The sequence below is a fragment of the Mustelus asterias genome, chromosome 17, assembly GCF_964213995.1.
Source record: "Mustelus asterias chromosome 17, sMusAst1.hap1.1, whole genome shotgun sequence".
NCBI classification, from domain to species: domain Eukaryota; kingdom Metazoa; phylum Chordata; class Chondrichthyes; order Carcharhiniformes; family Triakidae; genus Mustelus; species Mustelus asterias.
In genome coordinates this window covers 66,606,998-66,621,447 of record NC_135817.1, presented here as the reverse complement: position 1 = coordinate 66,621,447, position 14,450 = coordinate 66,606,998, and the positions used below count along the sequence as shown (strand labels likewise).

At 42.7% G+C, this 14,450-nt stretch overlaps 2 protein-coding genes across 7 annotated transcripts in view; one reads left to right on the top strand and one right to left on the bottom strand.

Moving 5' to 3' along the window:
- cmss1 (cms1 ribosomal small subunit homolog) overlaps positions 1-14,450 on the bottom strand; it is a 331,630-nt gene that overhangs the window by 273,596 nt on the left and 43,584 nt on the right. The window lies entirely within an intron of this gene.
- Positions 1-14,450, top strand: part of filip1l (filamin A interacting protein 1-like) — a 253,006-nt gene that overhangs the window by 214,098 nt on the left and 24,458 nt on the right. For all 4 annotated transcript variants that reach the window (XM_078232875.1, XM_078232876.1, XM_078232878.1 and 1 more), the window contains one exon: positions 757-3,520. In XM_078232875.1, coding sequence (XP_078089001.1) covers positions 757-3,520 — 2,764 coding nt within the window. The remainder of the gene's footprint in view (positions 1-756; positions 3,521-14,450) is intronic.

The window sequence follows — 14,450 nt, the reverse complement described above, 5'->3', positions numbered from 1 at the left end:
ACTGTACATTAATTGAGGAAAGAGCAGTGGTGTAGTGGTATTGTCACTGGACTAGTAACCAGGATGATGCTCTGGGGACTTGAGTTCTAATGGTGAAATTTAAATTCAATAAAAATCTGAAATTTTAAAAGTCTAATGATGACCATGAAACCATTGTCGATTGTCATTTGTCATAAAAACCGGATCACTAATGTCCTTTAGGGAAGGAAATCTGCCGTCCTTACTTGGTCTGGCCTGTCACCTCAGAAGGAACTCTTAAAATGCAGACAATAAAATATAACAAAACTTACTGCAACTTATAAATCAAAGAAAGGGTTTAATAAAGAAACTTCATCACTCCAAACTTGGGGCTTCGCCCTGGGCCACTCCAAGCTCCGCACAATTCCAAACAGGTTTTTATAGAGAGTCAGCTAACTATTACATCATTCTGTCATTGGTTCCATGGTTTACTAGGTCAGCTGACCCTTACAGCTTGCTACCATTGGTCACATTGCATCCAATACAAAGTTGTCACCGGTTACATTCTAACACGGCCTATGTGAATCCAGACCCACAGCAATATGGTTGGCTTTGAAATGGCCTAGCAAGCCACTCAGTTCAAAGGCAACTAAGGATGGGCAATAAATGGTGGCTTAGCCAGCGACGCCCATATCCCAAGAATGAATAGAAAAAAAAGTGATTCAACAAATAGACCATTTACTCTCCTTTGAGTCAAGTTGCTTTTTGTCTTATCTCTGCTTCTTTTGCCCCTTTTAGATTGAAAAAGTTAATTGACCAAGAAAAGGCCTACCAGGTGAAAAAGGATCAAGAAAATGTCAAAAAAATTACGAAGCTAAAGGAAGAGCTGACCAAACTGAAATCATTTGCACTGATACTGGTGGATGAACAGCAACGGCTTTCAGAGCAGCTTAACCAACAGAGTCAAAAACTCCAAGTGCTGTCAGTCACCGCACAGCAAGCTCAGGAGAAACTAACAGCCTCCGAGGAAAGGGCAACAGAAGAAGAGAATAAAGTGTTCGCTCTGGAGGTTGAACTGCAAGCACAAGCCAGTAGATTTTATCAGGAACAGGAGACGACGATGGCCAAACTGACCAACGAAGAGAGCCAGAACCGACAGCTCCGCTTAAAACTCGCCACACTCAGCCGCCAGATAGACGAACTGGAGGAGACCAATAAATCGTTGAAAAAAGCAGAAGAGGAACTGCAGGATTTGAGGGAAAAAATCAACCGTGGGGAATGCGGGAATTCCAGCTTGATGGCAGAGGTGGAAGACCTGCGGAAGCGCGTGCTGGAAATGGAGGGAAAGGACGAAGAGCTCATCAAAATGGAGGACCAGTGCAGGGATCTCAATCGAAAAATAGAGAAGGAAGAAGGGCACAGCAGGAACCTAAAATCCGAGGTGGAGAAATTAAAGAGGAGAATAATGGAACTGGAAAAATTAGAGGATGCCTTCAGCAAAAGTAAACAGGAATGTTATGTGCTCAAATGTAATCTGGAAAAAGAGAAGAACCTAACCAAGAAATTAGAAAACGAATTGGAAAACTTAAAAGTGAGAGTTCGGGAGCTTGAAGCAATCGAAAACAAACTGGAGAAAACGGAATTGGCCATGAAGGAGGATCTAAGCAAGCTTAAAACGTTAACCGTGATGCTGGTCGATGAAAGGAAACATATGGCAGAGAAGATGAGACAGATGGAGGATAAATTTCAAAATGCAAATGCCCAGCTTCAAATCGAGGAAAATAAAGTTACTGTGGTGACAGAAAAACTAATAGAGGAGAGTAAAAAGGCATTGAAGTCCAAGGCTGAATTGGAAGAGAAAACATACAGCTTGACCAAGGAAAGAGACGAGCTTAAAAAGAAGCTGAAAACAGAGGAGGAGCGAGGAAATGACCTTTCATCCAAGTCCAACCTGCTGAAGAAGAGACTCCAGTCCCTTGAAGCAATTGAGAAGGAATACCTCAAGAACAAAGGAAAGCAAGAATCTGGCAAATCTCCGAAACATTTACAGCAGGATGACAATAAAGTGAGAGAATTAACTCAGGAGGTTGAAAGGCTGAAGCGCAAATTAAAAGAGATGCGGGTTGTAGAAGATGATCTCATGAAGACTGAGGATGACTATGACTCACTGGAGCACAGATATTACAATGAACAACAGGAGCTGAAATTATTGTCAGGTGAGCTGGAGGCTATGAAGGAGGAATTGGCTGGATACAAGCTTGCCGAAAAGGCTGAATCAACCCACGAACAAATACTGTTTGACAGACTCAGTGAGGAACAGGCAAAATCTAGCCATCTAACAAGAGAAGTGGAAGCCCTCAAAGACAAAATCCATGAATATATGGCAACAGAGGACTTATTGTGTCATTTCAAAGCGGAGCAGACATCACTGCAAAAAAAGCTGACTCAACAGGAAAACCGAAACAAAGAACTATCAAGGGAAACTGAAAATCTTACCAAAGAACTGGAGAGGTACAGGCGGTTCAGCAAGAGCCTTCGGCCAGGCATGAATGGCCGGCGATTTGGGGAATTACAACTCTGCTCAAAAGAGATCCAGACTGAAGCATTGGACAGCGAACCACCTGATTATGGAAGTCTTATTCCTTTAGAAAAAGCAGTTGTGAATGGAAAGATATGCACAGAGAGTGAAGAAGCCGATTATAATTCTCAAGATGATCAATCCTTGCAAGTAAATTACAACTCATTAACTGTAAATAGCGTCAATAATAAGAAGTCATGGATGCCATGGATGAAGAGCAAGGAAACTTGCGCACAAGATAGAAAAGCTGTAACCAAACAGAATGGAAATCTGGTGCAACCGGGCGAAATGGTGCTTACTCAGAAACAAGGCCAACCTCTTCACATAAAAGTAACCCCAGACCATGGGCACAGCACAGCTACTCTGGAAATTACCAGCCCCACTTTAGAAAATTCATTCTCTTACACTAGCACAGCTGTTATCCCCAACTGTGGCGTTCCAAAGCAAAGAATAACCATTATTCAGAATGCCTCAATCACACCTGTAAAGTCAAAGCCTTCAGATGCATACTCCACACCAGAGCGTGCCCTGACACCCCTTACCAAGACTCCAGTGTCAAAATCGAGAACTTCAGACTCGTGTGGCTCGATGACCCCAGAAAGGACAATGTCGCCAATTCAAATAGTTGCTGTGACTGCCAGCTCACCAGAACGAGCGCTGTCCCCTGAGCCAACAGAATTCGCTACAGCCCATACAATCTTTAGAGTTTCGCCTGAAAAGATACAAGGGCGGCAGCTACAAAAGTCAAACACCAGTCCTAATGTAATTACCACTGAAGACAATAAAATCCATATCCACTTAGGTAATCCCCACATTCAAACAGCGACACCTGTCTCAAGATCAATGAACCCATGCAGTTCAATCCAGGAGATCAGAACTCCAACCATAACTAATGGGACACCAAATAAATCAACCAATAAAATCACCAGCAGTATTACTATTACACCAACAACCACACCTGCCCCACGCCATTCACAAATTACAGTAAGTAATCTCTATGATTAACCTCCCTTCCCCAACCCAAATCCCCATGAAAATAGCAGTGCTCTTAATTTCGATATTAGAAGATCCACTTCCATTACCTGCATCTCCTGTTTTAATTTGAGACTGGTTTGTGCATGTCATGTATAAACCCTGCACCTAATCAACAACCTCTGGATTTGTGTGTTCAATAATACTTTGTGTACATATTATAACGTGTAACTCCACAACTTTCAAGACTTGTATTAAACAGCCCATCACCATTTAACCTGCACTGTATAAAACAGAAAACTGTATTTGCTTCAAATATTAAAAAAAAAATTTCAGATACAACTTGTAATCAAGAAAAACAAGTCATGAGTAGCAGTAAACACTAGAATGAGTTTGTTTGTTGAGTTTTTTTTTCTTTTGCATGTTTACAATTTTATTTTATCACTGGAAAAGCAATTTTTGCAATATTCTGTTCTCAAATTGTCTTTATGCAATAAGATCTCTGCTTAAATCATTTCAATGGGAGTTGTTGGGGAGGGAGGGGGAATGTGGGGAAATGGAAGCCATTTGATTATTTCACCCCTGGATCCAAGGTTGGTTGTAACTAATAGAAAGAAGGTTTAATCTGCTGATCTATCCAATACTTAGACTTTGAGATATTATGGAATATGTGGCACATAGCCCAAGAGTAGTCAAAATTCCTCTCTGCTATATAGTGGTAGCATTAACCAGTTAATTATAAGTGGATTAATGCTCCATTGGCGTAATGGAGGAATTTCAACAAATTGCAGTAAGCATTCGTACAATTTTTAAAGTTTATTTCATTAGTGTCACAAGTAGGCTTATACAAACACTGCAATGAAGTTGCAGTAAAAATCCCCTAGTCGCCACACTCCGATGCCTGTTTGGGTACACTGTGGGAGAATTTAGTATGGCCAATGCACCTGAACAGCACATCTTTCGGACTTTGGGAGTCATCCCAATGCAAGTTCAAGGCTGCAGTCACTAACAGCACAAAACGGTTGACAATTCAGGACAAATCGAGCAATTAATGCTGGAATGAAAAACAAATTTGAACTGGTGCAGAATTCGTGGTCTTCTGAGATTGAGGCCAAAGAACATCATGGGACAGAGGAAAGGGAATGCTCATTACTTTACCTGGGAGAGCTTGGTGCTCTCGCTATTTGCACAAAATAGAAAAGCCATTTCCAAACAGAATTGGAATTTCCATTCCAATTTCCAATGTTAACATCCCACACACAATGCAGACTTCAAGGAAAAATAGCCACTTAAAATTCTCGGACTCAACAGATTAGAATTCAATCATTAGAAAATCCACTATCTAATAAAATGAACAAAATGTAAATGCTTCAGAATGAAGGTCAACAGTCACAAAATCCTAAAGAAGGCATCATGTTGGAGGACTCTTTAGGACAGAGATGAGGAGAAATTTCTTCACCCAGAGAGTGGTCAGCATGTGGAATTCACAACCACAAAGAAGTTGAGGCTAAAACATTGTATGTTTTCAAGAGTCGGTTAGATACAGCACTTGATGTGAAGGGGAATCAAAGGAATAGGGCGGTGGAGGGGGAGAAGGCAGGATCAGGCTACCAAGTTTGATGATCAGCCATGCTCATAATGAATGGCACATCAGGCTCACAGTGCCTATTTTCTATGTTTCTATGAGCAAACATGTTGGTCCAGAAGTTGCTGTATGTAATAAGTCTTTGGAGGCAGAAGTCCCTTCACCAAAGTCCCTTTATTTACAATTCCAACAGCAGTACACAGAGTGCTATCCGTCAGCAGTCTACCTTCGGGAGTCCCAGAGGAACTAACACTCCCAGTTAAATTCAAGGAAAAGACTCCCTGATTGGCCCATCAATTGACTCCTTAATCAGGGACATCTTTTATTGTCCAACCAAATAAACCCACTCAAACTAACTCGGGGACAACTGAAAAGGGGCAGCTCCCAAAAAGAGGGGAGCTGCCCCGAAACAAAAGGCAAAGCTGAAAGGAAAATTAAACATCAAATTAACATGTGATTAAGAACATAACGTAAGAACTAGGAGCAGGAGTAGGCCATCTGGCCCCTCGAGTCTGCTCTGCCATTCAATAAGATCATGGCTGATCTCCTCATGGACTCAGCTCCACTTACCCACCTGCTCACCATACCCTTAATTCCTTTACTGTTCAAAAATTTATCTATCCTTGCCTTAAAAACATTCAATGAGGTAGCCTCAACTGCTTCACTGGGCAGGGAACTCCACAGATTCACAACCCTTTGTGTGAAGAAGTTCCTCCTCAACTCAGTCCTAAATCTGCTTCCCCTTATTTTGAGGCTATGCCCCCCAGTTCCAGTTTCACCCACCAGTGGAAACAACTTCCCTGCTTCGATCTTATCTATTCCCTTCATAATCTTATATATTTCTATAAGATCTCCCCTCATTCTTCTGAATTCCAGTGAGTACAGCCCCAGTCTACGCAATCTTTCTTCATAAGCCAACCCTCAACTCCAGAATCATCCTAGTGAATCCCCTTTGCACCCCCTCCAGTACCAATATATCCTTTCTCAAGTAAGGAGACCAAAACTGTACACAGTACTCCAGGTGTGGCCTCACCAGCACCTTATACAGCTGCAACATAACCTCGCTGTTTTTAAACTCCATCCCTCCAGCAATAAAGGACAAAATTCCATTTGCCTTCTTAATTACCTGCTGCAACTGCAAACCAACTCCTTGAGATTCCTGCACAAGGACACCCAGGTCCCTCTGCACAGCAGCATGCTGCAATTTTTTATATTTAAATAATAGTCCATTTTGCTGTTATTCTTACCAAAATGGATGACCTCGCATTTACCAACACTGTACTCCATCTGCCAGACCCTCGCCCACTCACTTAGACTACATCCCTTTGCAGACTTTCAGTGTCCTCGGCACACTTTGCTCTGCCACCCATCTTAATGTCATCTGCGAATTTTGACACACTACACTTGGTCCCCAACTCCAAATCATTTATGTAAATCGTGAACAATGGCAGTCACAACAATGATCCCTGAGGTACACCACTAGTCACTGATCTCCAACCAGAAAAACACCTATTTACCCCACTCTTTGCTTTCTGTTCGGGTTAAAGGGGTCAATAATGCACCCCAGTCCCTGTCGTGCCCAGGCATTAACGGTGCCCTCAGACACCACATGCTCCCTCTTCAGGGATACCTGGCCACGAATATAGCCGCAGTAGAGGGGCAGATAGTTAGGTTGGATGACCCCCCTTAGTCACCCGCTGCCTGGACCTGTAAATGGCATGCCTCGCCAGGCTCAGGAGCAGGTTCACGAGGAGGTCCTCCTCCTTCCCCGCCCCCTCTGCACTGGATGCCCGTAGATCAGGAACGTGGGGGGCTGAAGTGCAATCAAAACATCAACAAAGGGTTTTTGGGAAAACTGAAAAGGGGGTGCTTCATATTCCAATAAGCTAACCTCCATTGCCCGATTGAAGTCATTACACTGTAGCAATAGTGGCATGACTCAAGTGTTATTATTGAGTAAATCTGACAGCAAAACTGTGCATTCCTGGATGCCAGATAAAGTGCAGAAATTTGGAATCTGCTGTCAGTGATACTCTGCTTTCCCATTGGATGCACTGTGGCAGTCTTCAAACACAAAATATTACGTTTCTGTTTTACCACAGAAATCACTATTCAGCTATGAAGTCAATTAATTACCCACCATTATCACATTAAAGGCCATTGAAAACTTGAATCACCACTAAAAGATTTAAAAGGCATTCTGGCCATGAAAAAACAACTTTACAAATTTGGAGTCTGATTCCCTCTTTAGAAAATTAATTGTTGCAGTTTGTTAAAAAAATATTTTTTAAAGTTTGTGTTTAAGTTTCTCCCTTAGTCCCATCTGTTAATCCCAATCTTTATTTCACTCCTTGTACAATGATGTAAATACCGTTTATATTTCATTATTCTTTTACTTTTTCCTTTGCCTTCCATGAGGATTCTTGAGTCTGATTCAAGTTAGAAACAAACATAAGACAACAAACTTATGTCAGCATCAAATTAGCAACCAGCCCATTTAACCAAAGGGATTTATATTGGTACCATCCAAATGAAAGACAAAAAGTTTCATTGATCAGCTCATTTCAAACTGTGTTTACATATATTAATAAGGTAAAATTGCAAAAACATTTATTTATCAGTGTCACAAGTAGGCTTACATTAACACTGCAATGAAGTTACTGTGAAAATCCCCTAGTCGCCACACTCCAGCACCTGTTCGGGTACACAGAGAGAATTTAGCATGGCCAATGCACCTAACCAGCACGTCTTTCGGATTGAGAGGAAACTCACGCAGACATGGGGAGAACGTGCAGCCTCCGCACAAACAGTGACCCAAGCCAGGAATCAAGCTTGGGTCTCTGGCACTGTGAGGCAGCAGTTCTGTTTATCTTGACACAATACGGATTTTCAGGGCATTTCAACAAAGATCACTACTTAGTAGTCTACTAATTTTAACATTACACTGATATAACCTCAAAGCCCATAAGTGTCTTAGAGCATAACAAATGAAATGCTGCCACTAACGTCTAGAATTCATATTGCAAATCATCGCACAAGTCCAATAAACCAATGTGGGTAGTCACCTTTCCACCCAAATCCCACAACGGTTTAATGTTTCATCACAATCTTCAGACCTGGTTGCCTCTTTCCATAGAAATTTAAATGGCATTCCTATTATGTCATAAACATAAAAGTAATTAGAAATGAACTCCAAGGGGAGATTGCTGATTTGAATTCGCACTTGTATATCCACTGTTTTGAAGGCAAATCAAGTCTGCAGAGCAGTAAGAACTATAGCTTCGGAGAAACAAGTCAGAAGTTATACAATGCGTTCGGTGAAATATTCAAGTAGGCAGATCGCATTTGAACTTTAATGCAGACAAAGCTAAAGTACTAAAGACAAGGACAGAGCTAAATTCTCCCTTGGTGTCAGGGGGACGAGCTAGGGTAAATGCATGGGATTATGGGGATAGGACCTGGTTAGGATTGTGGTCAGTGCAGATGCAACGGGCCGAATGGCCTCCTTCTTCACTGTAGGAATTCTATGATTATTTACTGCGGCGGGCAAAAATAACACACAGGTACTTCATTAGTGATGTTGCAATAGCTAAAGATAAAGCTGAAAGAAACCTAGGGATCTTAGTAGACAACAGACTCAATGGACTGCATTCAAAGTGAACAGAATACTGAACAATCTAACAAAAGATATAATATATGAGAATGCTTTTAACACTTTTCCCAGCAAAATCTGAGCAAGTGAGCTGTTAAGTTACCCCAGGTTTCTTACCCCTTGGAAACCAACTTGGATTCCGCCAACCACGATTTTATTCCAGGTGGAAATCACAAGACAGTAAAAGGGGGAAAAATCCAGGGATCTTAGGAGGGTCTCAGATGAGAATTTTGGTATGCACCATGACCATTCAAACAGTATTTGCAGATAGAAGGGCAATTACCTCGATTTGTACAGGAGCTGGCTGCTTGACCAGTATTCATTTGGAAAGCTTCAAGTTATGTCATACAGCCAAATCTCCCAACACAATACGAGATCACTTTATCTCTGTGCTCCAGATTCAATAAGAAGTCTCACAACACCAGGTTAAAGTCCAACAGGTTTATTTGATAGCACAAGCCACAAGATTCAATCCAGGTTACTGGAGGAGCAAACAACCTTTAGTGCACAAATGTATCAAATTGGTAAAAGATGCATTGACAGCTGCCAAAGTTACTATGCTACATTTCCTTTGGACAATCGACAGCACGACGGTAGTGCACTTCACCCAAATAGCAAGTTTGCACAAGGTAAGCAGGATATGCAGAGATGATGATTAGGGCAAGGAAATACCATTAATGGTAAGACTTTAAATGACATAAAAACAATGGGAGTGCGGATCTACAATCAGAATGCATAATTTCGCAACTAATAATGCAAAGTACTAAAGGAGGTAGGGTTGACTTTTAATTATGCTGCATTTGAAACCTACAGGTTCACAGCATGGAAACAGGCCCTTTGGCCCAACTTATTCATGCCATCCAGTTTTTACCACTAAGCTAGTCCCAATTGCCTGCATTTGGCCTATGTCCCTCTATACTTATCTTACTCCTGTAACTGTCTAAATGCGTCTTAAAAGACAAAATTGTACCCACCTCTACTACTACCTCTGGCAGCTTGTTCCAGACACTCGCCATCCTGTGTGTGAAAGAATTGCCCCTCTGGACACTTTTGTATCTCTCCCCTTTCACCTTAAACCTATGCCCTCTAGTTTTAGACTCCCCTACTTTTGGGAAAAGATGTTGACTACCTATCTCATCTATGCCCCTCATTACTTTATAGACCTCTATAAGATCATCCCCTAAGTCTCCTACGCTCCAGGGAGAAAAGTCCCCGCCTCTCCTTATACTCAAACCATCAAGTCCCAGTAGCATCCTAATAAATCTTTTCTGCACTCTTTCTAGTTTAATAATATCCTTTCTATAATAGGGTGACCAGAACTGCACACAGTATTCCAAGTGTGGCCTTACTAATGTCTTGTATAACTTCAACAAGACATTCCAACTCCTGTGTTCAAAGTTCTGACCAATGAAACCAAGCATGCCGAATGCCTTCTTCACCATCCTGTCCACCTGTGACTCCACTTTCAAAGAGCTATGAATCTGTACCCCTAGATCTCTTTGTTCAAGAACTCTCCCCAATACCCTACCATTAACTGAGTAAGTCCTGCCCTGGTTCAATTTACCAAAATGCATCACCTCACATTCATCTAAATTAAACTCCATCTGCCATTCGTCGGCCCACTAGCTCAATTGATCAAGATCCTGTTGCAATCCTAGATACCAATCTTCGCTGTCCACTTTGCCACCAATCTTGGTGTCATCTGCAAACTTATTAACCATGCCCCATAAATTCTCATCCAAATCATTAATATAAATGACAAATAACAGTGGACCCAGCACTGATCCCTGAGGCACACCACTGGTTACAGGCCTCCAGTTCGAAAAAAAACCCTCTACAACCACCCTCTGTCTTCTGTTGTCAAGTCGATTTTGTATCCAATTGGTTACCTCACCCTGGATCCCGTGAGATTTAACTTTATGCAACAACGTACCACGCGGTACCTTGTCAAAGGCCTTGCTAAAGTCCATGTAGACAATGTTGGCTGCACTGCCCTCATCTACCTTCTAGGTTACCCCTTCAAAAAACTCAATCAAATTTGAGAGACATGATTTTTCACTCACAAAACCATGCTGACTGTCCCTAATCAGTCCTTGCCTCTCTAAATGCCTGCCGATCCTGTCTCTCAGGAATACCTTCTAACAACTTACCTGCTACAGACATTAGGCGCACCGGTCTGTAGTTCCCAGGCTTTTCCTTGCAGCTCTTCTTAAACATTTGCTACCCTCCAATCTTCAGATACCTCATCTGTGGCTGTCAATGATTCAAATATCTCTGCTAGGGGACATGCAATTTCCTCCCTGGGCTCCCACAACTTCCTGGGATACATTTTATCAGGTCCTGGGAATTTATTTACCTTGATGTGCTTTAAGACTTCTAGCACCTCCTTCTCTGAAATATGTACACTCCTCAAGACATCACTATTTATTTCCCCAAGTTCCCTAACATTCATGCTTTTCTCAACAGTAAATACCAATGAGAAATATTCATTTAGGATATCACCCATCTCTTGTAGATCTGCACATAGATGATCTTGTTGACCCTTAAAAGGCCTTGGTCTCTCCTAGTTACTCTTTTGCCCTTTATGTATTTATAGAAGCTCTTTGGATTCTCCTTTGCCTTATCTGCCAAAGTAATCTCATGTCTCCTTTTGCTTTCCTGATTTCTCTCTTAACTCTACTCTGACAATCTCTATACTGTTCAAGGGATCCACTTGATCCCAGCTGCCTATGCATGTCATATGCCTTCTTCTTCTTTTTGACCAGGGCCTCAGCATTCCAAGTCATCAAGGGTTCTCTACTTCTACCAGCCTTGCCCTTCACTCTAAAAGGAAAGTGCTTAACCTGAACTCTGGTTAGCACACTTTTGAAAGCATCCCACTTACCAGACGTCCTTTTGCCTGCCAACAGACTCCTCAATTAACTTTTGAAAGTTCCTGTCTAATACCATCAAAACTGCCTTACCCCAATTTAGAATTTTAACTTTTAGGCCAGACCTATCGTTCTCCATAGCTATCTTAAAACTAATGGAATTATGGTCACTGGTCCCAAAGTGATCCCTCACTAACACTTCTGTCACCTGCCCTTCCTTATTTCCCAAGAGGAGGTCAAGTTTTGCCCCCTCTCTAGTCAGGCCATCCGCAAACTGAATGAGAAATTCCTCCTGAATACACTCAACAAATTTCTCTCCATCCAAGTCCCTAATACTATGGCTATCCCAGTCAATGTTGGGAAAGTTAACATCCCCTACTATTACCACCCTATTTTTCTTGAAGGTACCTGGAATCTCCTTACATATTTGCTCCTCAATTTCCCACTGACTATTTGGGGGCCTATAGTGCAATCCTATCAAAGATCTCTCCCTTCTAACCACATAGACTCAGTGGGCGAACCCAAGAATATATCCCCTCTCAATACTGCCATGATGTTCTCCCTAATCATAAACGCAACTCCGCCCCTCTCTTACCTCCTGTCTATTTTTCCTATAGCAACTATACCCTGGAACATTGAAGACTCTGAATTGTCAGTCCTGTCCCTCCCTTAGCCATGTTTCAACAAATAGCTATAATATCCCAGTCTCATGTACCCATCCATGTCCTGAGTTCATCTGTCTTGCCTGTCAGGGCTCTTGCATTGAAATAAATGCAGTTTAATCTACACTTCCCTTGCTCTCTGCCCTGCTTTCTCAGACCGTCTGTCCTGTCATGTTTTGTACATTCTCCCTGCCTTATTGGACCCATTCACTGAGTTCTCCACAGTCTCTGTACTATGGCCCTTTTTGATTTTTGTCTTTGGTTTCTCTACCTTCCATTTTTCCCCTTGCTGCCTTTAGTTTCTGTCCCTCCTTTACTTCCCTCTGACTTCCTGCATCGGTTCCCATCCCCCTGCCACACTAGTTTAACCCTCCCCAACAGCACTAGCAAACACTCCCCCGAGGACATTGATTCCAGACCTGCCCAGGTGCAGACCATCCGATTTGTACTGGTCCCACCTCCCACAGAACCAGTTCCAATGTCCCAGGAATTTGAATCCTTCCCTCTTGCACCATCTCTCAAACCATGTATTTTTTTTTGTTTATATATCCAATTCAATCCAATCAAAGTCCAATTCAGAGTCTCAGTAAGTGAGACATTCCCGATCCAAGCTGACAAGACAGGCCTCTCATCTTCTGTCTTGGGCTTCATCTACATGATCCAAGAGTAGGCATTGCACCTCCTCCAAGGCTTGATCTCATTTGCATCTTAGCCAAAAGGCTGAGATACCACTTTAAAAAAAATTTTTTTAAAAATACTTTTCCAATTCAATCAAATCAAACCCAATTCAGAGTCTCAACAAGTTGAGACATTTCAGATCCAGGCTGACAAGACAGGGCGAGCGACCAAACCACCCTGTCCTGGGCCTGATCTACATGAGCCAAGCTGATTGGAGAAGGGGGAGGTTCCTCCTCCAAGACTTGAGCTCATTTGCATCTTAGCCAAAAGGCCGAGATGCCGCTTTAAAAAATTGCTTCATATGAAACATATGAAGCTTCAGTGTAACCTAATGACCTCAACCAAGTGCAGCCGACCATGGGCTGCCGACCATACTACACTTGATCTTAGCCAAAAGGCCGAGAAGATACCACTTAAAAAAATTGCTTCAAGTGAATGTAACCTTATGACTTCAACCAAGTACAGCATGTCGAAATTACACTTGACCTTAGCCAAACCATGTATTCATCTTAGCTATCCTGACATTCCTATTCTGACTAGCACGTGGCACTGGCAGCAATCCTGAGGTTACTACCTTCGAGCTCCTACTTTTTACTTTAACTCCTAACGTCCTAAATTCAACTTGTAGAACCTCATCCATTTTTTACTATATCGTTGGTGCCGATATGCACCACGAGAGCTGGCTGTTCACCCTTCCCCTCCAGAATGCACTGCAGCTGCTCGGAGACATCCTTGACCCTTGCACCAGGGAGGCAACGTAATATCTCATTTGCAGAAACGCCTCTTTATTCCCTTTACAACTGAACCCCTATCACTCTGCCACTTTTTTCCTGCCCTCCTGTGCAGCAAAGACAGCCACGGTGCCATGAACCTGGTTGCTGCCACCTTCCACTTGGTGAGCCAAATCCTCCAACAGTTTCCAGAATGGTACATCTGTTTTGGGGGGAGATGACCGCAGGGGACCCCTCCACTGCCTTCCTACTCTTACTCTATGGGCGGAATTTTACTGGCACGTCTGTCTGAAGTTCATACGATCCCGCCCGAGGCCAACGGAGAATGCCGTTCTCCGAGCCTCTTCCGCCCCCGGAATAGGGGCGGGTGTGCCGGTAAAATTCCAGCCATTATATGGAGGTTTAGCCACCCCATTTAGTGAAGGTTATAACAGCAATATTATTTATTTATTAGTCACAAGTAAGGCTTACATTAACACTGCAATGAAATTACTGTGAAATTCCCCTAGTCGCCACACTCCGGCCCCTGTTCGGGTCAATGCACCTAACCAGCACGTCTTTCAGAATGTGGGAGGAAACATGAGCACCCGGAGGAAACCCACGCAGACACAGGGAGAACGTGCAGACTCCTCACAGACAGTGACCCAAGCCGGGAATCGAACCCGGGTCCCTGGAGCTGTGAGGCAGCAGCACTAACCACTGTGCCACCGTGCCGCCCAATAGGCTTGGGTGGCTTAATTCCTCTAGACCTGAAGAAGTTAAGG